General features: G+C 43.0%; 1 protein-coding gene across 3 annotated transcripts in view; it reads right to left on the bottom strand.

Annotated features, from left to right (window-relative positions):
• The window catches only part of LOC120401555 (pleckstrin homology domain interacting protein), a 341,061-nt gene that overhangs the window by 80,397 nt on the left and 232,668 nt on the right, over positions 1–27,996 (bottom strand). For all 3 annotated transcript variants that reach the window (XM_039531654.1, XM_039531655.1, XM_039531656.1), the window contains exons 21-23: positions 23,976–24,116; positions 20,321–20,397; positions 2,118–2,352 (exon numbers count right to left, since the gene is read on the bottom strand). In XM_039531654.1, coding sequence (XP_039387588.1) covers positions 2,118–2,352; positions 20,321–20,397; positions 23,976–24,116 — 453 coding nt within the window. The remainder of the gene's footprint in view (positions 1–2,117; positions 2,353–20,320; positions 20,398–23,975; positions 24,117–27,996) is intronic.

Raw genomic sequence — 27,996 nt, 5'->3', positions numbered from 1 at the left:
GCTGTCCAGGTTGGTTGGCCTGGCCCATCGAAGGACTGCTACAAATGGAGACTGGGCTGGTGTAAGATCTGCTACTGTCTCTGAACTGGGAGGAGTGGTGGTGCTGGGATCTAAGACGGCCACGGGACCCTGATCTCAACCTAGAGGATTGGTACCGATGGTAATAGCTGCTCCGCGAATGGCCTCGACGGGTGGACCCGTGACGGCAAGACGCCAGTGATCGATGCCCGAGACTCTGATGTCTTGGTGGAGTCTTGGAGCGGGAGTCTGAGTGGGAACGATGTCGACAACCGTGCCATGTCCGACTGCGGTACCCTCTCTGAGACGAGGACCGATAGCGATACCCCCTGTGGTCCGTTGATATTCGCTCCTTGAGGACAAGCGGTGCTGCGAGTCCCAGCCGGACGGGACCCAGCCAGCCAGACTGGTCGGCGTCAAGGGCAATCCACCTGGACTCTGCCTTGAGCGGTTGCTGGGTGGTGATCAGCGTCGGGGAACATTCCCTCAACTGAGACCGGTACCAGGCTGGAGGCGACTGTGGAGATCCCAGTGGCGGCTTGCCTCTGGAGTGCGGGGCCGACATCGCCGGCGCTCCGGGCACCGGCATGGACATGACATCCTGTGCCTCCTGGAGGGCTTCTGGCATGGACGGCGTCCGGACATACCTGTCCCAAAGGGGCCGGGCTACTCCACTCAACTTGAGTCGGAGGCCTAGGGCCCGGTGGGGATCGAGAACTGCCTGACACGGGCCTAGCATCTGTCCCAGACTTCCCTCAGTGCCGCTGAGAAGAGGGAGTCTTCCTGGCCCTCTTGGCATGCCCCGTGGATGGGGAAAGGTACTGGCTGGTCAATGGCACCGGAGGGTCGCCACGTACCAACGCCGCAGTGCCAGGTACTGGTTTGGAGCGGAGAGCCGGGGTCGGGGTCAGCGTCGACTCCATCAGGATGGCCTGGAGTCTAATGTCTCTCTCTCTTTTGGTCCAAGGCTTAAACGATTTGCAAATCTTGCACCTTTCGCTGATATGGGTTTCTCCCAAGCAGTGCAAACAGTCTGCGTGTGTGTCACTTCTTGGCATACAATGCCTACAAGAGCCGCATGACTTAAACCCCAGGGCATGGGGCATGCCCCGGCCCACGCTCACTAACTAACTAAACAGCTAACTAACTACGGGTAAACGTTGAATGAACGAACAATTCTGGGGACGAGTTACAGCAAAGCTGGAGCAGAACAGTTCCAACGCACCTTCACTGGTGGCAAGAAGGAACTGAGGGTGGGGGGAGCACACATCTCCCCTAATACCGTGCCAGGCAGGGGGCACTCCCCCCCACAGGTACTGCTAGGGGAAAAATTTCCGGCACCGGTGCACGTGGTGAGCACGCACACCTACTGTGGAATACAGATGAGCAATCACTTGAAGAACTGGTTAAAATGTTATCCAGCCTAGTTTCCCAAACATATGCAAAGTCAAGGTCTCATTCATAATCATATCATAGATGGTGCTTTTCTGCCAAGAAGAGGAGTGTGATTTAAATACCTAGATAAATCAGCAATAGTAGCGGATTATTCTGATTAATGCAAGGTTGCTGGAGATCAAGGAGACTGCCACCTAATATCTTGCACTCCCTAGCACAGACTCCTGTTGAGACTGATCTTCAACATTTTATATCTGGATCCACACTTTATACTATTTTCTTGCCAGGCTTCTTAAGCCCCTTCCTACAAGGCCTCTATACTCCCAGTTGATAGCAACACTGCTTTATCTTCCTGGGCACCATAAAGTGGTCATAAAGTGTCACAGTCACAGAAAAGATTATACTCCTGCTTTGTAGAGATACCAATATATTCAAGAAGTGAAACACCTCAAATTTAGATCATAATAAAAATAACCATAACAGAAACAATTCGGGCAAAGAAAAAACATTATGTGGAGACTTTACAATGGCCAATTAACATCTGTGATAGTGGATATTTACATAAATAAAATTTAAGACGTGTTCTTAAACTATTAGAAGGTATTTTGGGTTTGCATAAACTCATGTTCAAATCTACTCATGCCTTTTACTTCCTTTTGTAATACTAGGAATAAGTGTCCTATAAGCTATAAAATGTACCCAACCTTTTTTTTTCTCTCTTTGGGTTTCCTTTTCTTTGGTGATATTGTTGATCCATCTTTATCTTCATTCCCTTTTTTCCTTTCCTTTTTAATTTGCTTCTGTTTCTGTTTTTCAATCCCCTCTTCATCCTCTGAACTGCTCTCTGTTTTCTTGGTTTTAAGTTTAGGAATTTTCTTTGGTGGCTGCAGATTAATTCCTGCATCTGCGGTCCAGTCCGAGTAATCACTGGAATATTCACTAGAGTTGGTGAATGAAGGGACAAAAGAACGAAGGGAATTAAAAATCAAGCAAAGAGCAAATTGCTTCACAAAGCAAATTCAGAGTAAACTCCTTTATACAATATTAATATAACCCCAGACAAGATTGTTAAGATTTGAGTTAAAGCTCTAATAATAACACTATTAAAAAGCTGTAGTTTAAAAAGGAATATAAACCCATAATAGTTTAAGAGACTGTAAATTAGGACTGCAGTTTAAAACATTCTATGATGTTTGGAAATTCATATTTATGGTTCTGCCAACAATTTTAACTTCAGCAAAGAATCCTGTGGCACCTTATAGACTAACAGACGTTTTGCAGCATGAGCTTTCGTGGGTGAATACCCACTTCTTCGGCTTGCATCCGAAGAAGTGGGTATTCACCCACGAAAGCTCATGCTGCAAAACGTCTGTTAGTCTATAAGGTGCCACAGGATTCTTTGCTGCTTTTACAGAACCAGACTAACACGGCTACCCCTCTGAATTTTAACTTCATCCCTTTACTGGTTTTTAGCCTCTTTTACCAGCAGAACTGCCCATAAATTCACAGATTTTAAAGTCATAGGGATAACTGATCATCTAGTTTGACCTGTGGCATATAACCCAGGACAAAGAACCTCACTCAATTTCTACATCAAGCCCAAAACTACAGTATGAGCAAAATCTTATCTTTCAGAAAGATCTGTACTCTTGATTTAAGCACTTCAAATGATTGATAATCCACCATATCCCTACGTAAATTATTCCAGTGGTTAATTACCTTCATTGTTAAAAATGTGCACCTTTTTTTAGTCTGAATTTGTCTAGTTTCAGTTTACAACCAGTGCATCTCATTATGTCTTTTTCTGCTAGATTAAAGAGTTTTTTGCTATCCGAACTCTCCCCCATGTAGGTACTTACAACATACTACAATCAAGTCACCTCTTAAGATTTTCATAGATAAACTAAATAGATTGAGCATCTTAAGTCTCACTATTAGGCATGTTTTACCAGACGTCTAATCATTTTCTAAACTCTTTCTAATTTTTCGACATCCTTTCCAAAGACTGGACATCAGAAGTGGACACAGTATTTCAGTAATGTTATCATTAGTGTCATATACACCTACATAATCCTACTTGATATTTGCCTGTTTACACATCCAAGGAGTGTATTTGCCCTTATAGTTACATCATCACACTGGGAGCTTATGTTCAATTGGTTCTCTTCTGTTATTTATTATTTTTAGAAGTAGTAGTACAGTAGAGCCTTTGAGCCTTAGTTTTGCACGAGGACTTAAGTTCCCTGGTAAGCTGCGCAGCTGCACAGCAGCTTATTTAGCGCCACTCAGGGAACCTACCTGGGGACCGGCTAGGGGAAGGGTGCCCCTCCCCCAGCTGCACCTAGCCTGGCACCAGGCACGGCCAAGGTGCCCCTCCCCCATCCTGAACCTAACCCCAGCCTGGACCTGCTGGGGCCGGGGAAGGGGCAACTATCCTGCAGCCCCAGCCATGGAGCTGCCGCAGGGAGGGAAAGCTGGAGGAGTCCTCTCTCCCCGCTGTAGCCCCAGAGAACCCTTCTGCACCCAAACTCCTCATCCCCGGCCCCACCCCAGAGCCTACACCCCCAGCCAGAGCCCTTCCCAAGCATCTTACAGTCCGAGTATAAGAAAAGAGACGACAAACTGATAAAGACAAATGGGGACGTACCGTGACTTCTAAGTTATTTTCAGAGTCAGTTCTTTCCAGGATACAGTCTATGAACTCATAAATATGACTTACATTCTTTGTTCTGATACTTCTGTGATGGAATACACTCCTGTATTCCCACCTTACACACCACTGTAATAATCCATGTAATGCCTTGTATGGCATCATTTGAAAACTAATAACTTGCTGGTAAATAATATCATGGTGAAATGAATGTAGCAACATTATATATAAAAGTTATGAACATAAGATGAAATCATGACTCAAATGTGTTTACCAGACAAGTCTGGGGAGTGGGTAAACCTGTTTCTCAAAGAGGAAGGACAAGCTGATGCCTCTAGCCAGGTATCATCAATGTTGATGGGTAATCACCTGTCAAGTGGCCATTCTTCAGCAAGGAAGAGGGGCAGGAACAAACAGATCTGCATCTTAGAAAACAACAAAAAGACTAGTGCCACAAGAGAGGGGGGGTTGTGAGGATACTTAACACGGGGAAATAGATTCTATAAGATCTATAATAGAGTCTATAAGATCTGGAGGGAGGGATAGCTCAGTGGTTTGAGCATTGGCCTGCTAAACCCAGGGTTGTGAGCTCAATCCTTGAGGGGGCCACTTAGGGATCTAGAGCAAAAATTGGTCCTGCTAGTGAAGGCAGGGGGCTGGACTCAATGACCTTTCAAGGTCCTTTCTAGTTCTAGGAGATTGGTATATCTCCAATTATTATGTCAAGTATCCTCACAACCCTTGTCAACTGTCTGCAATGGACCAGCTTGATTATCACTACAAAAGTTTTTTTTTTCCTCCAGCTGATTATAGCTCATCTTAATTAATTAGCCTCTTAGAATTGATATGGCTACTTCCACCTTTTCATGTTCTGTATATCTCCTTACTATATGTTCCATTCTATGCATCTGATGAAGTGGGCTGTAGCCCACGAAAGCTTATGCTCAAATAAATTTGTTAGTCTCTAAGGTGCCACAAGTACTCCTGTTCTTTTTGCTAATACAGACTAACATGGCTGCTACTCTGAAATCCCTCAGGAAAATGGATTTCAAAGGATGAATGACTATAAAAGGTGCAAAACCACCCAAAGTTCTCACTCCCTATCCATCTCGCTCTTTCACCTACAAAGAAAAAAGAAACAGCCTTTGGGAGGAGATCCTGGCCTGAGAATTTGGTCAGCAATGTTACTGGGACCCTGTGGTAAGGGACTTCACCCTGAACCAAGTCTAATTTGTTAAATTTTAGTACTAAGAAGTGTTTTATCTTTATTTCTCTTGTAACTATTTCTGCTTTGATGCATTATACGTGTACTCAAAACTTCTCTCTTTGTAGTTAAGTAAACTTGTTTTATTCTTTAATCAAAACTAATCCAGTATTGTGAACTGTGTGGGTAACTCCATTTAGGGCAGAAAACTGTTGTATACTGATCTCCTTAGAGGGGCAATGGACCTAATATATTTGGACTGTCCAAGAGAACACATGGGGGGGGGAATCTGCGACTGGGAATGTTTTGGGGTCATCCTGCAAGTAGTAGCCGAGGCTACTGAAAGCCAGAATGTGGCTGGTGTTTGCTGACAGGCTGCTGGGGGCTGTGGCTATCCACAGACACACAGGATGTGATCTGCATGCTGTTTGTGAGCAGCCCAGAAGGGAGCTACAGCACCAAAGCATTGTGAGGCACTTCAGGTTCCAGGGCAAGGGTAACACAGCCCCTCACTGGTCTGGACTGCACCCTGGAATGTCATAATCTTACATTCAGCTGTGTCACAATGCACGTGGTTCAAATGAGCCAATCAATGCAGGTTGGTCTGTATAACTGACATAGTCCCATCGTTATTTCCCACCCCACCAATTTGTTTGTCATTTGAAAATTTTACCAGTAGCGGATTTTATTTTTTCTTCCAGATCACTGAAAAAGTAATAGCACTGGGGCAAAAATAATACCCTGTGGACCCCACCAGACATACCCAAACTGGATGACTTCCCCCATTTAAAATTACTTTTTATAACCTAGAAGTTAATCAGCTTTTTAAAATTCATGTAATATGTGCTGTGTTGATTTTGTACACATGAACTTCTCCCTTTTGTGTATGTGAATTACACAACTTGCTATTTTATTAAATTACTATCCTCCTGGCATGTATCAGGTACAGCAGTGTATGACAGGTATTTACTAGTAATCAGAGTTCTTAAAGATGACTCTATATATTCAGAGATTCCAACGCCAGAAGGGACCAACTGTGATCAGCACAGCTTTTAGAAAAACATCCAATCTTCAAACATAAGAACTGCCATGCTAGGTCAGACCGATGGTCCATCTAGCACAGTATCCTGTCTTCAACAGTGGCCAATACCACAGCTTTGGGGGAGCATATAGAACAGGGCAGTTTGGAGTGATTCACCCTATCTTCCTCTTCCACCTTCTGGCAGTCAGAGGTTTAGGTTCATCCCAAGAATGGGGTTGAATCCCTGACCATCTTGGCTAATAGCCATGGATGGACCTATCCTCCATGAACTTACCCCATTCTTTTTTGAACCTGGTTATACTTTTGGCCATCACAACATCCCAGGGCAACAAGTTCCACTGGTTAATTGTGCATTGTGTGAAAAAATAAACTGCCTCTTCTTTGCATGCTGCCTATTAATTTCACAAGGTGACCCCTAGTTTTTGTATTATGGGAAAGGGTAAATAAAACTTCTCTATTCACTTTTTCCACACCACTCAAACTGAACAGCCCTAATCTTTTTAGTCTCTCCTCATATGGAAGCCATTCCATACTCTTGCTCATCTTTGTTGCCCTTCTCTAAACTTTCCCAGTCCCAGTATATTATTTTTTTTACACAGGATGTCCAAAACTGGACACAATATTCAAAGTATGCATGCACCATGGATTTATTAAGTGGCATAATGATATTTTCTGCCTTTTCTATCCCTTTCCTAATATTTCCTAACACACTGTTAGCTGTTGTGATCGTTGCAGCACATTAAGCTGAAGTTTTCAGAGAACTATCCATGGTAACAACTAGATCTCTTTCCTGAGTGGTAACAGCTAATTTAGAACCTATCATTATATATGTGTAGTTGGGATTATTTTTTTCAAATATGCATTACTCTGCACTTATCAATGCTGAATTTCATCTGCCATTTTGTTGCCTAGGCACCCAGTTTTGTGAGCTCTCCCTGTAGCTCTTCATAGTCAGATTTGGACTTAACTATCTTGAAAAACTGTGTATCACCTGAAAACTATGCCATTTCACTGTTCACTCCCTTTTCCAGATCATTAATGAATGTGCTGAACAGGTCCCAGTACAGATCCTTGGGGGAGACTACTGCTCACCTCTCTCCATTGTGAACAATAACCATTTATGGGGGAGGGATAGCTCAGTGGTTTGAGCATTGGCCTGCCAAACCCAGGGTTGTGAGCTTAATCCTTGAGGGATCCACTTAGGGATTTCGGGAAAAATCAGTACTTGGTCCTGCTAGTGGAGGTAGGGGGCTGGACTTGATGACTTTTCAAGGTCCCTTCCAGTTCTATGAGATATGTATATCTCCATATATTATTATTATTCCTTCCCTTTGTTTCCTATCTTTCAACCAGTTACTGATCACCGAGAGAACCTTTCCTTCTAATCCCATGAATACTTAGTTTTCTTAAGAGCCTTTGGTGAGGGACATTATCAAGCCAAGTACACTGAACTGGCTGGATCACCCTTACTCACATGCTTGTTGACACCCTCAAAGAATTTTAATACATTCGTGAGGCATAACTTTCCTTTACAAAACCTGTTTTGCTTTGTGTAGTGTGGAAGTGGGTTGAGGGCATAGAAATGTGCAAGGCTGGCTTTGTTTCTGTGTGCTGGATATTCCTCCGTGCAGTTAAGCAGTACGGCAGAACAGGGTATTGCTGCACACCAAGATTTCAAGGTAATCCTCCAGAGAGATCTCTAGGAAACTTTCCTGGAGGTACTCGGCAATCCTCTGCCAAAGGTTCCTTGGCAGAGCTGCTTTGTTCCTTCCCCCATTGAAGGAAACTTTTCCATGCCATTCTGCAATCACCTGAGCAGGGACCAAAGTGGCATACAGGTGAGAAGCATAGGGACTGGGTTAGAAGCTGCAAGCATGTAGTAGATGCACCCTTGCTTCGTTGTTTCCTCTCAGGAATGAGATATCTGCTACAATGACAATATTCTAAATTTTCCTGCCCTTTTCCACAGGCGGGGGTGCCTGTGGAAGGGGCAGGAAAATTAGAATAATGTCCCTAGTTAACTGCACCATGGCCCTTTCATATTGCTTTTCTACCCATGTAGAATGCCCCCTGCCCTGGAGTAAACTCACCATGCTTGGGGTGTTCACTAGCATGTGTGCTTGTCAAGGGTCAGTGAGAAAGTGATTGGTATGTTACTAAAGGTGTATTTTAATGGACTGTTTCAATGCTGTGTGTGTACTTAATCATGCTTCTGTGTTTTGTTCCTTGTGCTTCTGTAGATGTGGCCTTCAGAGACACCATCTGCACACCATCAGAGCACCTCCACCACATAAGAAAGCACCCAACATGGCGCGAGGAGGACATGTTCCGGGAACTGCTGCAATAATCAGATGCAGAAAAGAGAGAGTACATGCAGTGGAGGGAAATCGAAAGGCAGGACACAAAAGAAAATGAAGCCTTTGTTAAGGACGCTACTGAGGATAATTAAAGTTATGGAGGCACAAACTCAGATGCTGAAGTCCCTCATAACACTCCAGACGGAGCAGATGCATGCTCGCCCACGCCTTCAGCACATTCAAACTCTCTCATGCCCTCCCCAAACTCTACCTGCACATTACTTTCCACTTTCTACAAAAACAACGAGGAGTCCGGTGGCACCTTAAAGACTAACAGATTTATTGGGCAAAAGCTTTCATGGGTAAAACCCCCCACTTCTTCAGATGCATGGAGTGAAAATGACAGATACAGGCATAAATATACTAGCACATGGAGAAGGGAATTCCTTACAAGTGAAGAACCAGTGTTGACAAGGCCAATTCAGTCAGGGTGGATGTGGTCCACTCCCAATAACTGATGAGGTGGTGTCAATACCAAGAGAGGGAAAATTACTTTTGTAGTGAGCCAGCCGCTCCCAGTCCCTATTCAAGCCCAAATGAATGGTGTTAAGTCTGCAAATGAATTGTAGCTCTTCAGTTTCTCTTTGAAATCTATTTTTGAAGTATTTTTGGTTGCAGGATGGCTACTTTTAAATCTGTTATTGACTGTCCAGTTCTCCTACTGGCTTTTGTATGTTACCATTCCTGATGTCTGATTTGTATCCATTTATTCTTTTATGTAGAGACTGTCCAGTTTGGCCAAGGTACATAGTAGAGAGGCATTGTTGGCACATGATGGCATATATCACATTAGTGGATGCGCAGGTGAATAAGCCCCTGATGGTGTGGCTCATGTGGTTGGGTCCTCTGATGGTGTCGCTAGAGTAGATATGGGGACAGAGTAGGCAACAGGGTTTGTTACAGGGATTGGTTCCAGGGTTAGTGTTTCTGTGGTGTGGTGTGTCGTTTCTAGTGAGTATTTGTTTCAGGTTAGGGGGCTGTCTGTAAGCTGAGGACTGACCTGCCTCCCAAGGTCTGTGAGAGTGAGAGATTGTTTTCCAGGATAGGTTGTATATCGTTTTGTGGGGGCGTGGGTGTGTGTGTGTGTAGTGGTTTCTGTGTAATAAAAGCAAAGTTTTTGAATAAGTAATCGTCATTTGTTTCCTGCAAATTGTAATAGCAGGTGGCAGCAACCCATACAGAAGCAGTTTAATCATTTGCTTATATGGAATCCTAGGCCACAAAAATCACAAGTGCTTCCTAGCAAAACTTGATTTCCTTAAGCATTGCAGTCCCGAGCTTAGCAACATACATTACTGGTTCTCAATTTCAAAGTATTCCCTCAAAGCCTCCCAGATTCGAACTGCCCCCTGTTATGTCCCTCTAATAGCCCTAGTATCTGGCTGCTCAAAATCAGTGTCCCAGCAGCTTGCCTAAGCAATCCACCCCTGAGCAAACTTTTCAGCCTTACCTTCACAAATATTGTGCAACATACAACACAGAGCTATGACCATGGGAATATTATCCTAATTGAGGTTTAACCTGCCATAAAGGCATCACTAGTGTGCCTTTAAATTACTAAATACACATTCCATGGTCATCCTGCACCTACTTAGCCTATTGTTGAAGCACTCTTTACTGCTATCCAGGTTTCCCATGTAAGGTTTCATGAGCCATGGTATTAAGGGATATGCTGGGTCTCCCAGGATCACTATGGGTATTTCAACATCCCCCACTTTAATCTTCTGGTCTGGAAATAAAGTCCCCACTTGCAGCTTTCTGTACAGGCTGGTGTTCCTGAAAATATGAGATATGAGTCAAGAGTGTGCCCTTGTTGCCAAGAAGGCTAACGGCATATTGGGCTGCATTAGTAGAAGCACTGCCAGCAGACTGAGGGAAGTGATTATTCCCCTCTATTTGACACTTGTGAGGCCACATTTGGAGTATTGCGTCCAGTTTTGGGCCCCCAACTACAGAAGGGATGTGGACAAATTGGAGAGAGTCCAGTGGAGGGCAACAAAAATGATTAGGGGTCTGGGGCACATGACTTATGAGGAGAGGCTGAGGGAACTGGGGTTATTTAGTCTGCAGAAGAGAAGAGTAAGGGAGGATTTGATAGCCACCTTCAACTACCTGAAGTGGGGTTCCAAAGAGGATGGAGCTCGCCTGTTTTCAGTGGTGGCAGATGACAGAACAAGGAGTAATGGTTTCAAGTTGCAGTGCGGGAGGTCTAGGTTGGATATTAGGAAAAACTATTTCACTAGGAGGGTAGTGAAGCACTGGAATGGGTTACCTGGGGAAGTGGTGGAATCTCCATCCTTAGAGGTTTTTAAGGCCCGGCTTGACAAAGCCCTGGCTGGGATGATTTAGTTGGGGTTGGTCCTGCTTTGAGCAGGGGGTTGGACTAGATGACCTTTTGAGTTCTCTTCCAACCCTAATCTTCTATGGTTCTATTATACGTGCATCATTAACAATTCCAGACCACCCCGCATTTATCCCAGTGAAACGCCTGTGGTGATCCACAAGCACCTGCAGCACCATGGAGAAGTACCACTTCCTATTGCAAGGTGGTCTGGTTCCAAAATTGGAATATGCATGTTATTTATCGCCCCTCCACAGTTAGGGAAACCCATTTCTTCAAAGCCAGCCACTATTTCATACACATTGCCAAGAGTCACGGTCCTACATAGCAGGATGTGATTAATGGTCCTGCATACTTGCGTTAATGCAGACCCTATGGTTGACTTCCCGACTCCAAACTGATTTGCAACTGACTGGTAGCAGTCTGGAGTCACCATACAGCAATCACCATGAGCTTCTCTGCCAAGAGGGCAGCTCTTATTTGGGTATGCCACAGGGCTCAGGCGAGCCCCGCATGCAGTTCCAGGAAGGTTGCTTTCCTCATCTGAAAATTCTGTAGCCGCTGCTCATCATCCCAGACCTGCATGGGACTATGATCCCACCACTCAGTGCTAGTTTCCCAAACCCAAAAGCAACGGTCCACTGTGTTCAGCTGTTCCTTTAATGCCAAAAGTAAGCTAATATTGCTCCTATCCATGTCAGACAGCACGTCAGGCAACTGTGTATCCTGCTGAATTAGGAACTTCACGATTACCTGCACTGCCATTCACAATGTGTTACTGATAGCTAGCAAAGCATTGGAGAGCAGTGCGGGATCCATCCTTTCATACCGAGTTGGTGGGGTGAACAGTAAACAAGGGCTGTTGAAAAATGTCGTGAACCGAAGATGGAAGCATATGGAATGCTCGGATGGAAAGCAATGCATCATGGGAGGTTGAGCCAGGACCCATGATGCGCTGCGATTCAATCTGCCTTCCCAAAAAAATCTAGCAGCAGAAGGTGGCGAGCTGAATTTTGGGATAGCTACCCACAGTGCACTGCTCTCACTGTCAATGCTAGTGCCCCAAAGGTGGACGTGCTCTGCCAACAAAGAGAGTGTAGTGTGAACATGCTAACAAAACTCTGCAGTGTAGACAAGGCCTAAGGAAAGCACACATACCTTCCTTTGTGCAGGACACACCTTTGATTTCTGCCTGGGCAGGGCTGCGGTGTTTGGAACATGTTTTAATAACATCATAGAGAGGAATCTTATAACTTCACATGCAATGTTTTACCAGGACAATACTGACCTGCAAATTATGAGTTTTCAAATGATACCTTACAAGCATACTTTGTACAAAAAATATTATAATAGGGTGTAGGGTGTGAACATAGGGGTGTATTCCATCACAGACAGTACTTTAGATTTGTCATTCACTTTAAAAATGATCAGTGATGAAGAATTTACTACAATGACCCTTATTGAATTGTTCCAATGGTTAATTACGCTCACTGTTAAAAATGTACCCCATTTCCAGTCTGAATTTGACTAGCTTTGACTTTCAGATGTTGGATCATGTTATACCCCACTCTACTACTAGACTGAAAAGTCCATTATTAAATATTTGTTTCCCATGTAGGCACTTACATATTGAAATCAATTCAGCTCTTAACTTTCTCTTTGTTAAAATAAATAGATTGAACTCCTTTAGTCTACACGGTAGGTGTCTACTCCTTTAATCGTTTTCATGACTCCTCTCTGAACCTCTCCAATTTATCAACTTCTTTTTTGAATTGTGGACACCAGAACTGGATGCAGTATTCCAGCAGCAGTTGCACCAGTGCCGAATGCAGAGGCAAAATAATCTCTCTACTACTTGAGATTCCCCCGTTTATGCATCTAAGGATCACATCAGCCTTTTTGGCCACAGCATCATATTGGGAGCTCATGTTCATCAGTTTATCCACCTCGCCTCCCCAAATCTTTTTCTAGAGTTACTGCTTCCCAGGATAGAATCCCCCATCCTGTACAGCCTACATTCTTTTTTTCTAGATATGTACCTTTAGCCAATGCTGTCTGGGCCACGCTGGAGCAACCAGGATTAAGCGGGCCTTGTCCCTGCACAGCTTGAGAAGGACCTTGTGGACTAGTGGGATCTGAGAAAAGGCATAGAGCAGGTAGTCTTTCCAAGTTATCAGGAATGTGTCTGACAGGGAGCCTGGACAGCATCCTTGGAGGGAGCAGAACACCTGGCACTTCCGATTCTCGCAAGAGGCGAAGAGGTCTATGTAGGGAAACCCCCACTTCCGGAAAACAGAATGGATAACGTCCGGGTGAATCGACCACTCGTGAGCTAGGAAGGACCTGCTGAGGTGATCTGCCAAGGTGTTCTGGGCTCCTGGGAGAAACGACGCCACCAGATCGATTGAGTGGGCTATGCAAAATTCCCAGAGATGTATGGCTTCCTGACAAAGGAGGGAGGACCGCACCCCACCCTGCTTGTTGATGTAAAACATGGCCGTTGTGTTGTCTGTCAAGACTGTGACACAACAGCCCTGTAGGTGTTCACAGAATACTTGACACGTGAGGCGTACTGCTCTCAGTTCCCTTATGTTGATGTGTAGGGTTACTTCCTGTGCGGACCAAAGACCTTGCGTACGAAGTCCCACAAGGTGAGCGCTCCAGCCCAGAGATGACGCATCTGTGGTCAGGGCTAGCGAAGGCTGTGGGGCATGGAATGGCATCCCTCCGCATACCAGGGTGGGGTTCAGCCACCAGCCCAGAGAGGCTAAGACCTCTGTCGGCACAGTGAGAATTGTGTCCAAGCTGTCTCGGCCAGAACAGGACACTGAGGAGAGCCAGGTCTGAAGTGGACGGAGGTGTACTCTGGCATGTCTGGTCATGAAAGTGCACGAGGCCATGTGGCCTAGCAGAGTGAGTCATGTGTGTGCTGTCGAGGTTGGGAAGCTTCAGAGGCCCTGAATAATGGCCATCATGGCCTGAAAGTGGGGCTGCGGTAAGCACGCCCTGGCGAGATTCGAGTCTAGGATCGCCCCAATGAAGTCTATTCTCTGTGTAGGTTCCAGAGTGGACTTTTCGGTGTTGAGCAGCAGGCCGAGTTGGTCGAACAATCCCATGACGAAATGAACACGAGACCGCACCTGCGTCTTGGAGGAACCTCGAATGAGCCAGTCATCGAGGTATGGGAAGACTTGTATCCGACGTTGGTGGAGCGAGGCCGCTACGACAGCCATACATTTTGTGAAGACTCTTGGGTGCTGTGGACAGGCCAAAGGGAAGGACAGTAAATTGGAAATGCTGCTGGCTGACCACAAAGCGAAGGAATCGCCTGTGCAGTGGGTAAATCGCTATGTGGAAATACGCGTCATTCATATCGAGGGCAGCGTACCAGTCTCCAGGGAAGGGATAATGGTTCCCAGAGATACCATGCAGAACTTCAACTTTACCATGAATTTGTTGAGCCCGCGCAGGTGCAGGATGGGCCGTAGACCCTCCTTTGCCTTGGGAATTAGGAAGTAACAGGAGTAAAACTCCCTGCCCCTCCAGTCCTTTGGGACCTCTTCTATCGCTCCGATGGCCAGGAGCGCCTGTATCTCCTATAAGAGGATTTGCTCGTGAGAGGGGTCCCTGAAGAGGAGGGGGGGCGGCGGCGAAACAAACTGAAGATGGTACCCAGTATCTACCGTGCGTAGGACCCAACGATCTGAGGTTACGCGGGATCACGCAGGGAGGAAATAGGAGAGACGGTTGCAGAAAGGCAGGAAAGGATCTGGCAAGGAGACTGGTGCTCCGTCCTCAAGCGCACCTTCAAAAGTTTTGTTTGGACCACGCCGGTGGCTTTGTGGGGCCCTGATTCTGGCCTCCTTGAGGACCAGATTGTCTCCTGCGGTTACCACAACCACGCCTTCTAGTGAAGTCTTGCCGCGGCCGAGGATTAGGGTAGGTGCGCTGAGGCGGAGGCCGGAAAGGTCTGAGCGGAGTCACCGGGGTATGCATACCCAGTGAGCGCATGATGGCCCGGTTGTCCTTCAGGCTCTGAAGCCTGGGGTCCGTTTTGTCAGAGAACAGCCCTTGGCCATCGAAGGGCAAATCCTGGATAGTCTGTTGCAGCTCCGGCAGAAGGCGGGACACCTGTAGCCATGAGATGTGGCGCATGGCCATGCCCGAGGCTAGAGTTCTGGCCGCCGAGCAGAGGTAGCTCTAGGTATTTTGCCGCCCCAAGCACGGCAGGCAGGCTGCCTTCGGCGGCTTGCCTGCGGGAGGTCCCCGGTCCCGCGGATTTGGCAGCATGCCTTTGAGAGGTCTGCCGAAGCCATGGGACCAGCAGATCCTCTGCAGGCAGGCTGCCTTCGGCAGCCTGCCTGCCACCCTCGCAGCAACCGGCAGCGCGCCCCCCGTGGCTTGCCGCCCCAAGCATGCACTTGTCGTGCTGGTGCCTGGAGCCGTCCCTGCCGCTGAGTCCTCCGCATCGAAAGACGCCTGCAGGGATGTCCTTGCCACTTTCTTGCCTTCCTCAAGCAAAGCCGCAAACTCTTGCCTGGACTCCTGGGGGACCAACTCTTCAAATTTCCCCATCAAGGTCCAGGTATTATAGTTATAACGGCTTAAGAGAGCTTGCTGGTTAGCTACCCTGAGCTATAGGCCACCAGCTGAATAAATCTTGTGCCTGAATAAGTCCAGGCGCCTGGCCTCCTTGGACTTGGGAGCGGGCGCTTGCTGGCCATGTCGCTCCCTCTCGTTCACCGACAGCACCACCAGAGAGAAAGGGTGAGGGTGAACATAGAGATATTTGTAGCCCTTAGATGGCACCATATATTTCCTCTCCATCCCTCTGGCCATGGGAGGAATAGATGCTGGGGACTGCCAGATCGTATCGGCATTGGTCTGGATGGTCCTAATGAAAGGCAGGGCGACACGTGTCTTTTCAAGGCGTGCAACCTCCAAATGTCATTGGCATGATTGTTTTCAGGCCAGTATGTAGTGTTCTTCTTGTGTTGACTGTGACCTGCTGTAGTTAAAATGTTTTTCATGGGGAGGAGCGAAGGAAGGAAAAGAGGAGATTTGAAGCATCAAGGTGACGGGACAGTTATAGTGATGTGGAAGCCTTAATTGAATATTTACACACTTTGACAAAGTTTTTTTGAACTACGAGTTTAAGTTCTTGACATATAAACTTTCTTTTCTAATAAATTAAAACACTAATTAATTTAAAAGCAATGGGTATCTATTTCTAACTTTACTTCCAGCTTATTTTTATTATTTTACCCCACTAGCTCTATATGTTTTATTTCAATGTTTTCCTAACACCATTTTAAGTATTCATTATTTTGAAAAAGGTTTTGGAATCATAATAAAGAAGTCTTATTCCCCACATACTCATGTGGAAGACAGACAGCATATAAATTGATCCCTCTGAATTAGGATAAATTATAAATGGATTCCCCACCAAATATAAAACTGATAAATGAAGATTCTCTGAGCACCCAAAAGCTCAGTAGGGGCCAGTAGTTGCTGCTCTATGAAATGGTGTCACTGGACACAGTGGAACTACAGTTGTGATCATAGCGCAACTCAGCAGCTTAGGAAGGATTCCATTACCTCAACTCCTATGGAACTCCTTAGAACACAGCTAGGCTACTTGGCTGTGCTCAAGGACAACTGATTTGTCCCTAAATGCCAAAATGATTGCATATAACAACATTCTGAAGTCTTCCTTTGAGAGTAACGGGTTTGAAGTTCACAGAAGCACATAATTATCCAAAATAGAGGTAACAAACACATGGATCAGTAATGCTACAAACAACAAGCACAAGATTTAAGCAGACCTACCATTTACTCCTAGTAGTCGGAACAGTGTTTAGGCAGTTGGTAAACAGTGATCACATACCTATCATTGATAATTTGTGCTCTCCCATCTTTGTTGTCTTATACTGAAGCTGTAAGCTCTGTGGGGCAAGAAGTGCCTTTTTGTGTTGTGTATGTTTCTAGTACCTAGTATTATGGGGCTCCAAACTTTGATTGGGGCCTCTAGGTAATCAACAACTGCAGTAGACGCCACAGCCACCACCATTATTCTCCAATATAGATCCTTGCCAATTACTCGTTGAAAATTTAATTTATTTCATTTAGCATAATGTAGCAGCAGTATTTTCAAACTCTAGCATATTAACAATGCTCTCTCCCATTCCCCTCCTAAATATACCCAGACTATCTTAAATCAAACAAAATATCTCTTGGTATTCCCTTTCCACATCAATTTAGATGGCATTTCTATTTCCTTCACAACTGATGTTAAATTCACTGTCTAGTTTCCAGGTGCATTTCCTCCTTTTGTTTTAAACAGTGGAAGAGTTTTGTTTTGTCCCCTTTCTTTCCAGAAAATATCCCTTCAATCTAGTAAACTTTTTGAAGTGGCTTGGTTGGGCAGAATTTTTTATTATTTTCTTATTTCAACTTTACTTAATAGTAATTTTCAGTATCAACAACCAAATCCTACATTATTAGGCAAACAGTTAAAACTGAATACACTTCCTTAGCACAGTTGTTCTCAGTCTTTTCTGACTGAAGTCCCTTTGTGATGAACTGGCAGATGCATATTTTGTCCATCTTTAACACAGTTGACACCATATAAATTGTGTGCAGCGTAGCTGTAGCCATGTCAGTCCCAGGATATTAGAGAGACAAGGTGGGTGAGGTAGTATCTTTTATTAGATGTCACTTCCTTATATGTCACCATCCTTCACAATGACGGCATGGCTGCCTGCCTCAAATATTTACGAGACAATGGACAACCCTCAGTTATCTACTCCAAACGCACTGTCAAACTTATCCATTCCATCCTCACCCATAACAATTTTACATTCAACAACAAATACTTTGTCCAAATTACAGGAATAGCCCTGGGTGCTAGGATGGCTCTGCAATATGCCAATCTCTTCTTAAACCACCTTGAAGAATATCTGGACAAATGCACCATGAAACCGATATACTGAGAAACATCAATGATATTTTCACCCTCTGTACAGACAGCTTAAACTCCCTCACAGATTTCCAACACAACTTCAACAACCACTACCTGTCCATTTAACTCTCTCTGGAAAACAAAAACAAAAAAAAGACCCCGCCCCCAACTTCCTGAACATCACAATCAGCTTCAACAATGGAAGCCTACAGCAACTATATAAAAAACACACAGATCACCACCCCTACCTTCATAGACCCAGTAATCACCCCAAATATACCAAGAAATCAATTATCTATAGCCAGGCAATCAGATACCACAGAATATGCTCTGAGAAGAAAGTCTGGGATATACACCTTAACACACTTAAAACTGCCTTCACCAAATAAGGACACTCCACCAGAGAAGTAGATCACATCACGCAACAGGCCAACTGAAAACCCCGAGAGAACATGCTTCAATACAGATATAAAACCCCCTCTGACCACACACCCTAGTTGTTACCTACCTACCACTCCACACAGGAACCCATACTCATCAAATAATTACAACCCATACTCGATGGGGAACCCATCCTGAAAGAAATCTTTCCTGAACCCCATTTCTGGCCTTCAAATAACCCCCCAACCTCTCCAAGCTCATCATCAGAAACAAGCTCCCCAATGACACACCAACTGAAAACAGCACCAGACACTGCCAGAACAACAGATGCAAAATCTGCAGACATATCTCCACTGTTACACTGATCAATACCCCACACAACACACCTTTCAAAATCTATGGATCCTACACATGCCTATCACAACATATGGTGTACCTCATCCAGTGCATTAAATGCCCCAACAACAACTATGTAGGTGAAACCAGGCAATCACTACACTCTCAAATGAACTCACACAGGAAAACGATAAAAGACAAAAACATCACATCACCTGTGGGTGAACACTTTTCACAACGCGATCATTCTATAGCTGACCTATCAGTCCTCATCCTCAAAGGAAACCTGCAGAACACTTTCAAAATACAAGCTTGAGAGCTTAAATTCATTACTCTGCTAGGCACTAAAAATCATGGACTGAATACAGACACTGGATGCGTGGCTTATTACAACAATCTGTACCCCACCTTTTTTTGTCCAATGACTGCAGAGGTGTTAACGGGCTATTACCTTGAACTGTCCTTTACAATATGTGCTAACTACTGTACACATACTAAACAATCTGTTCCACCTTGCATTTTGCTATCATGCTGGGAGTACATTTCCTAGACCTGAAGAAGAGCTCTGTGCAAGTCAAAAGCTTGTCTCTCTCACCAACAGAAGTTGGTCCAATAAAAGATATTAACTCACTCACCTTTTCTCTCATATAAATTGGTAGTTATAGTTTCTCGTTATCCATTTCAGTCTTTTCTCTTTCTTCTCTTGTTTTTTCTCCTTTTTGTTTTTTGGCTTAAACTCTGTTTTGCTCTCTTGCTTCTTTTGTCCATCTCCCCTGATAACTCCTTCTTCTTCATTTCCCTAACCACCTGAAAGCTGCCTGCTCTGGAGCGGAGTGCCCATTTCTAGTTTCATAGGACTAAGTTGCATGGCTGTGTAGAGCATCTTTGACCAGTCGGCTACTGTCTACACCTGTAAATATATATATGAGCTGCCCACAAAGCTGGCTGCATTATGTCCTACTGCCAGAATAGAGAGAGAAAGCTTTACCTGAAGACTAGGTAGCTTTCTATTAGCAGTTCCTTTTCACCTTTCCACATCCCCAACTGCCACCTCAGATTAGTCTAATGCAGGGGTTCTCAAACTTCACTGCACCACAACCCCCTTCTGACAACAAAAGTTACTTCATGACCCCAGGAGGGGGGACCGAAGCCTGAGCCTGCCCCAGCCCCACTGCCCTGGATGCAGGGGCCAAAGCCTGAGCCTCACTGCCAAAAGCTGAAGCTCAAGGGTTTCAGCCCCAGGCAGAGGGCCTGCAACCTGAGTGCAGCCACTCAGGGCTGAAGCCCTTGGGCTTTGGCTTTGGCCCTGGGCAGTGGGTCTCAGGCTTCAGCCCTGGGCCCCAGCAAATCTAAGCCAGCCCTGGTGACCACATTCAAGGGGGGTTGTGACCCACTTTGGGGTCCCAACCCACCATTTGAGAACCGCTGATCTAGTGCCTCCTGAAATTATACCCCCCACCCGCACCAAAAAGGTTAGAAAACACCTCCTGAAAAATTAAGTTTCTGTTTTCATATCTTTTAAGTTCTTAAGCATTTGCTCTCTTCTATGTGCACAATGCTCTTTAATGCTACTGAAACATGCAGACAGGACAGAATCCTTAAAAGTTATATTTTACTTAATATTCTGTCACTTACCTAGAACTGCCATCACTGTGCCATGCTTTCTCTTCATCTTCTGATGTTCCGCCACTGGCAACAACTGCTTCTCCTTCCTAACAAGGAAATGATAGATATTTACTTTGTGGTGTTAAACTGAAAACTATAATTACAGTTAATATTTGAAATAACCATTATAATTCAAAGTCTGTGAAACTTTCCATTAGAGGTTGCATCTTTCAGGGGCTTATAAGTCAACCATTAAATACAAATTTTCAACTTAAGTACTTATTTTCTTTAAGGTGATTTAGTTGAATTCTTTGCTATTTAAATAAGAGCAAAAACAACGAATGTATAATGTATGGAAGCAGAAATCTAGTGGATGGGACCCAGTAAACCTAGGTTCTGGTATTGATTTCCTGTGACCTTCAGAAGTACTGAACTGAGAGTTTTCTACCTTGGAACAATCAAGAAAATTAATCCAAATTAACAAAAGGTGTGAATGTAAAGTGGATTAGTTAAAATGCATTAACCCCCTGTGTAATCACCACATCTGACGAAGTGAGTATTCACCCACGAAAGCTTATGCTCCAGTACGTCTATTAGTCTGTAAGGTGCCACAGGACTCTTTGTTGCTTTTTACAGATCCAGACTAACACGGCTACCCCTCTGATACTTTATGTGTGAACACACTCTTTCAGAATTGAAGAAGCCATCATTTGGTTTATTTTAATTCAGTGAATTCAGCCACTTCAATTGTGAGTGTCCACACAGAATTTAATGCAGAGTAACTAATCCACTTTAAATTCACACCTTTAGTTAATTTGGATTAATTTTCCTCAGTGTCCCCATGTAGACAAACCCTTCTCTCTGTTTCACTGTCTTGTCTATTCAGATTGTTAGCTCTTTGGGGCAAGGACTATCTCTTACTTTGCATATGTACAGTACCTACCCACAATGAAACTCTGATCTCAGTTGGGGCATCTATGCACAACTGTAATGCTAATATACAACAGCAGCATAAATGCTTTCTGTCAAATGCTTTTGTGTTTCTGTAACAAAAATATATGCATCCATTTAGTTTTAGTTTATACTACGTACCCAAATATCTTGGTTTTTAATTAAAAAAAATACATATTTCCAGTTAATGGTCCATTGACCTAAGGTAGAAATTAGCTACATAGCATCAACCATAACTACTTTTTTTAATGCTTATTTACCATAAATAATGTATATTATATTCACTACATGAAATTCATACCACATATTGAAAGCAAACACTGAATCCCACAGAAACAGCTAAAATACATCTTGTCTATTCACAAGAACAGTGCATGACATTGGAATAGCTCATTTGCAAAAGGCTTTTTTGGAAGGGAAATACAATTCTATTTAAAAAAAATTACAAATACAAGCATGCTGGGGAACTTTAATTTAAATTGGAATGTTGGGTAAGAGTACTTTAATTTGTGTTATCTGTTTAAAAGACTTAAATCCATTAAAGCCAATTCTAATCCTGTATCATAATTATATAGATCAAATATTTCAAAGATGAAGAACAAGAAGTTTAAGTGTAAGAAGGTATACAAATATTAATCATGTTTTCAGTTTGTTTCTACTATGAAGTCGCTAAAATGCACTGTGGAGTTCACTGTTTGCGGCATCAATTTTCAGTTCAAATATGCTGAATTAACAAGATTTTTCTTTTAAAATGCCAGATCTGTACATTCCCATTGGGTTTTGTAAGACGACCTGGATACTTTCCTTCTCATACACTATCAGCAATAAAGCCCTTGGAGGCCACATTCTGTCATAAGTTACACTTGTGTAACCTCTTTGTATTCAGGGGTATTGCACAGGTGTAACAGAAGAGATTTAAAACTTGCAACTGGAACTTAGTTAACAATTAGAGAAGAAATTAAATCCAGATTTATGTCCCATCATTGCATTGAATCTGCAGTGGTAATGAGTCAAAAGCCTTTATTTCTGTCACTGAAGTAAGTAATAGGACTAACATTTACAAAAACTGCTCCATAAAAAGGTGCCATTGTTGCATAGTTACCTTTCAGAGCAGGTGATTTTAAAGTGTTTAACAAAAATCAAGGGATGTCTAAGACAAAAGCAATACTGGCCCACTTGTTTGCAACACCAACAAAGTGACCCACAATTGAATGTTCAGCTATCTGTCCATACATCTTGGTTCTTAGAATAGCACCTAACACTGTGATATCTAATCTGCTCTTTCTCCAAAGATGCCCCTCTAGAACAAATTGGGGGCACAATGGCAGTACAAAACAAAGCAGATTGCAAGTGCCTTGTTACACTAGTTCAATGAATATCATCATCCTTGGTTTTGCAACGCTTGTTTCTCCTTCGCCTTCCTCTATACTTCTCTTTAAATCATTTATGTTATCAGCAAAGTAACTTTCTTCTCTGTTTGTGTCACCTACTGATAATGCTGGTCCCTGACTAACTACCTGGGTATGTTGAAACAATTTTATTATGTCATGTAAATCTCACTTGCTAATACTGGGATGGTCTGTCTCTGAATTTGTGTAAGAACTTGGTCATATTCTTACCTATGAAACACTACAGACCCAGGATTACATTTAAACACTCAAGCTCATTATGCATGTCTAAACAAGTAATTTCCCCTCAATTTTGCATGCCTTTTTAAACAGTCAGCTTGTTGTGCCATAACCAAGGGACATATTTTTAAAAGTCTTTACACACATAATTTATACATATCCAAACCTGGGTTTGAGAGTACAGGTTAGGCACATTAAGAAGTTTGTGCACACTTAAAAATCCAAACCTGCATTTTTAGGAAATCTAGTTAGACACAATATTTGTATGGGGAAGAGGCGTCTTTAAAAAACTGCAATATAAAAATCTACAGTTATAATTTTGATCAGCATAAATTTAAACATGCATTCCTTTTTCATTTTTTTTTCATTTAAACCTTGCAGAAAGTAAAACTTTTTATATTAGAAATGATAGAAATTACATCCTTTGCCTATAAATAATTAGTTCAACCCTTACTGACGCTTATCCCACGTACGTATTTTATTTCAGACCTCTCTCATTTTATTTTATTATACATAAAATTTGTATAATATAATTCCACTGTGTTTTTGCTGTTTCATTTACAGTTGTATGAAGTCTACAGAAATCTGCTATTCATACTTCAATCCTTCCATTTAAACCTTGCTAAACTTGTAAACTCAACATACGAAAAAAGAGTCTGCCCTGTGTAGACTGAAATGTATGCTGACATGCTTAAAATTAATACCTTTTGTGTTTTTGTCAATGTTTTCATCTCTGGGCATTTTTTATAATACAGATTTTGACTCAATTTGATCCACCATACACTGTGGAGAATGAAGTACATTTGAAATAGCATTTACAGGTGTAATTTAAATTTCTTTTGAAAATAAGCATTCCAAATATATATACACAAATAGTTTATATAAATTAATACCTTTCCACTTTCTGACAGTAAATTTGTAGGCATAGTTGAAAGATCGCCAATGCACTTGTTATTACCTGAACAACTCTGAAAAGTTAGCTCAGTAACTAATTTAAACATACGAAGTAATCAACAATAAAAATGTTTGCTTTTTAACTTGAGCAACAATATTTAGCATAACAATGTAAACAATTTATAATGTAGCCTACTGATTCAGAGTCTTACATCTGAAGAACTGTTTCCATTTTCTAACTCTTCAGCAGGCCTGGCAGTTTCTTCCAATGCATATCTGGTACGGTAATTGTGCTGGTTTGCCTGTTGCTTTCTTGAGTCTCCAGTATCTAATATATGATCATGAGAATGATTCTATAAGGATATGAAAATTACATAAGAATCAATATATACTTGAACACACATGATTTTCAATAAAACCTCAGATTAGTATTCTGTTAATGAATAAAGTTCTAATACTGCTTAGAAGTTCTTCTGGAATTCTGTAGTGGCAAAAATGTACATTTTACAAACAGTTAAAAAATCAGAAAATTGAGAACAAGAGTCAAGAAAGTCAAATGCTAATAAACGGAAACTCAATGAAAACCCATGCACATGTGCTTAAGGGCTGTAACTGTCATTCAGTACATCCCTGGACCACTGAATTTCTCTCACAGACATAAAAGGAAAATTTATCTTGACTTACCAAAAATGTCCTTGATCTTAATTACAAAGTCCAAAGAATGGCCTCTCAGCCTGCATACATCTATGTTAGACCTGTCAGCCACTGACAGAAGAGGGTGCCACCAGCTACACCGAAGAGCCTGCCACTGAAACAGGTTCCATTGCAACAGATATCCCTTGCGGACTGAAATCTATTAATGAGCTTATATGCACTAAAACAATAAACTGTAAATTCCTACTGCAGAGCATTTCTTTATGAACCAATCTGAATGAACTGAAAGAGTAAGATTTATTCTTTTGGCCAATGAAATACTCCAAATAAGGAATGGTGGAACCTGTGGAGCTTGTAACTCAGAGAAAGGAAATTTTTGGTAGGTCAAGAAATTTTCCTATTCTCTTTGGTTTACAAGGTCCACAGATCTGTTAACCTAATGGGATTTTATCACAGTGTCCTCAGGCTGGCAATCTAGCAGAACTACATACAGGGTTAAAAACTCCTTCTCTACTTCTAGAAGATCACAGTATTGAGTACCCTCGTATCAAAGTCAGCATCCATCAATGCCTCAATATCTAGCTTGTAAAATTTTGAGAAGGTATGGATGGACAGATTCCAGTTTGTAAGATCTTTCAGCCCTTGGAAGCTCCTACTATTCACAGCAAGTGAGCTTTGCTGCTGTTTTCTGGAGAGAGATTGAAGTTTAATGGATGCACTATATCAGCCTTCTTGAACTAGTAGATTTGTATACCCTCTTTCCTTTAGATGCCAAATAATAGACAATATTAGAGTACTGGACTTTTGAATAATCTGTGTGCAAGAGATGTAGATCTAGAGGCCTCTATGAACACACAACATCTGCCAGAACTCTCTTGGGTCAGATGCTTTTGAAAAAATAAGGAAATACAATTTGGGGGGTTCTATGAAAATCCAAGTTAATTTTGTGGATAAAGGCCAATCTGTTCAAAGAACCACCTTATAATAGTGGACTATGCTGTACTCTACCTCAACAGAAAAAAGTTTTAAACCCCAAGCTCCAACACCCTCCAGGCAGAGATGATAGTTACCAGGAAAGCCATCTTGGTGGGGAGGAAATATATGCAGTCCTTCTGAAGGGATCAAAAGGACGCAGAATCAGGGTAGAAAGAGCAAAACTGAGGACCTTGGGGGAGCTCAATTAACCTTAGGAAATGCCTGACATCACAGCAAAGAGATCTTCTTCCTACCTGTGGAGAAAAGTATCCTAGATAATGCAGCCATTTATCCTTTTAATGCTGAAACTGTAAGACCTTTGATCAGATCCACCTTTGATCAATATCCCAAGATCTGAGATATAGATGCCAAAGGAGGAGAGAAGCTAAGTATCTTGCACCACTGCTTGAACTTCCACCTGGCCCAGAATAAAGAATTTGTGGAAACTTTTCTAGATGCCAGAAGAGTGGAGATTACACTTTGAGTATCCTCTTTCTCATGGGAGAGTGGTCAAAATTCAGGCAAGTAAGTCTTAAGTACTCTTGACTTGAATGACAAATTGGTCCTATCTTAAGGAAGGACAATGGAGTTCAACTGGATCATACTGAGGAGATCAGAGAACCAGGGCCGATAAAAAGCCACTAATATTACCAATCAATGTCCTCTCCCTCTTTATATTCTGGATAGCTCTGTGTAACAGAGGAAAAGGAGATACATACAGAAGGCCAACTGATCACCTCGCTGGGAAGGAGCATTTGTACCCTATTGCTCTTGGATCCTTCCTCACTGAGAGAAAAAGGAGGGGACTTTGCCATTTGTGTGTGATGCAAACGGTTCCATCAGAAGAATCTCAAATTTCCTCAGCAGGAACTGAAACACTTGAGTGAAGATTCCACTATGCGCGATCTAGCTTTTCCCTGCTTAGCCAGATGGCAGCAATGTTTTTTTATTTGACCATGTAGAGTTTGGATGGACTAGAGATTTTGTTCCACCCAGGACATCAGAAGGTGGACCTCATTGTGCAGGGATGATAACTGCATTCTATTTGTTCATATATTCCATTGCACTGGTGGTGTCTATCATGATTAGTACACGGGAGTGTACCCTGGGACCATAGTGAATTGCCTTGAGCTCTTAATCAGTTTATACTGTTTCCTCTCATGTTCTGTTTAAGTTTCCTGTACTGCCGTGAGGCTAATATCAGATATAAGCCCTATGCTATCCAGCTTGGCCATGGGAAATCTCTTGTTAAAACGATATGCACAGAGAAAGTTGGACTCTTCTGGTGGGATGAACAAAAGGTGTAAGGATGCAAGGACAGTGGACATGACTGGAGGAGGGTCTCATGTACACTTAGACTCACTGCCCTGTGTCCACATGTGACGTGAACATCCCCGACAATGTCATCAGGGAGCAAACTAAAACTTTTCAGAGACTGCAGGCCATCCTGAACAAAGTAGTCAATTTGTGTTCTCTCTCTCTCTCAAGAAATAAAAATTCTGAGAGATTGCGTGTTGATTTCAACTCTCATATGAGCTATCTAATGCATGATGTTCAGATGGCTCTTTTCCCAGTTTAGAATGGCACAGTGGTCTTTGGGGATCAAGAGTATTTGTACTACTGTGTCTCTGGATGCAACCCTTACCAACTGATAATCTAGGAGTTGACAGAAGCAAACTCCTCCCTCTGCCTGAGGACAGCTATCAAGACAAGTCAAACCTTTGTAAATAAGCTAGGGCTGTGGAGAGGCCAAAGTACAATGAGCTGCAAAAAGGTAGGTCATGCCAAACCAACCTCATCTCCTTCTTTGAGAAGGTAACAGATTTTTTAGACAAAGGAAACGCAGTGGATCTAATTTACCTTGATTTCAGTAAGGCATTTGATACGGTTCTGCATGGGGAATTATTAGTTAAATTGGAAAAGATGGGGATCAATATAAAAATTGAAAGGTGGATAAGGAACTGGTTAAAGGGGAGACTACAACGGGTCGTACTGAAAGGTGAATTGTCAGGCTGGAAGGAGATTACTAGTGGAGTTCCTCAGGGATCAGTTTTGGGACCAAATCTTATTTAATCTTTTTATTACTGACCTTGGCACAAAAAGCGGGAATGTGCTAATAAAGTTTGCGGATGACACAAAGCTGGGAGGTATTGCTAACACAGAGAAGGACCGGAATATCATACAGGAAGATCTGGATGACCTTGTAAACTGGAGTAATAGTAATAGTAATAGGATGAAATTTAATAGTGAAAAGTGCAAGGTCATGCATTTAGGGAGTAATAACAAGAATTTTAGTTATAAATTGGGGACACATCAGTTGCAAGTAACAGAGGAGGAGAAGGACCTCGGAGTATTGGTTGATCACAGGATGACTATGAGCCGCCAATGTGATATGGCTGTTAAAAAAGCTAATGCGGTTTTAGGCTGCATCAGGCGAGGTATTTCCAGCAAAGATAAGGAGGTGTTAGTACTGTTATACAAGGCATTGGTGAGACCTCATCTGGACTACTGTGTGCAGTTCTGGTCTCCCAGGTTTAAGAAGGATGAATTCAAACTGGAACAGGTTCAGAGACGGGCTACTAGGATGATTCGAGGAATGGAAAA

Source organism: Mauremys reevesii, linkage group 3 (assembly GCF_016161935.1).
Source record: "Mauremys reevesii isolate NIE-2019 linkage group 3, ASM1616193v1, whole genome shotgun sequence".
NCBI classification, from domain to species: Eukaryota; Metazoa; Chordata; order Testudines; family Geoemydidae; genus Mauremys; species Mauremys reevesii.
Note: the sequence above shows the minus strand (reverse complement) of the source record. Positions and strands in the feature narration are given on the sequence as shown.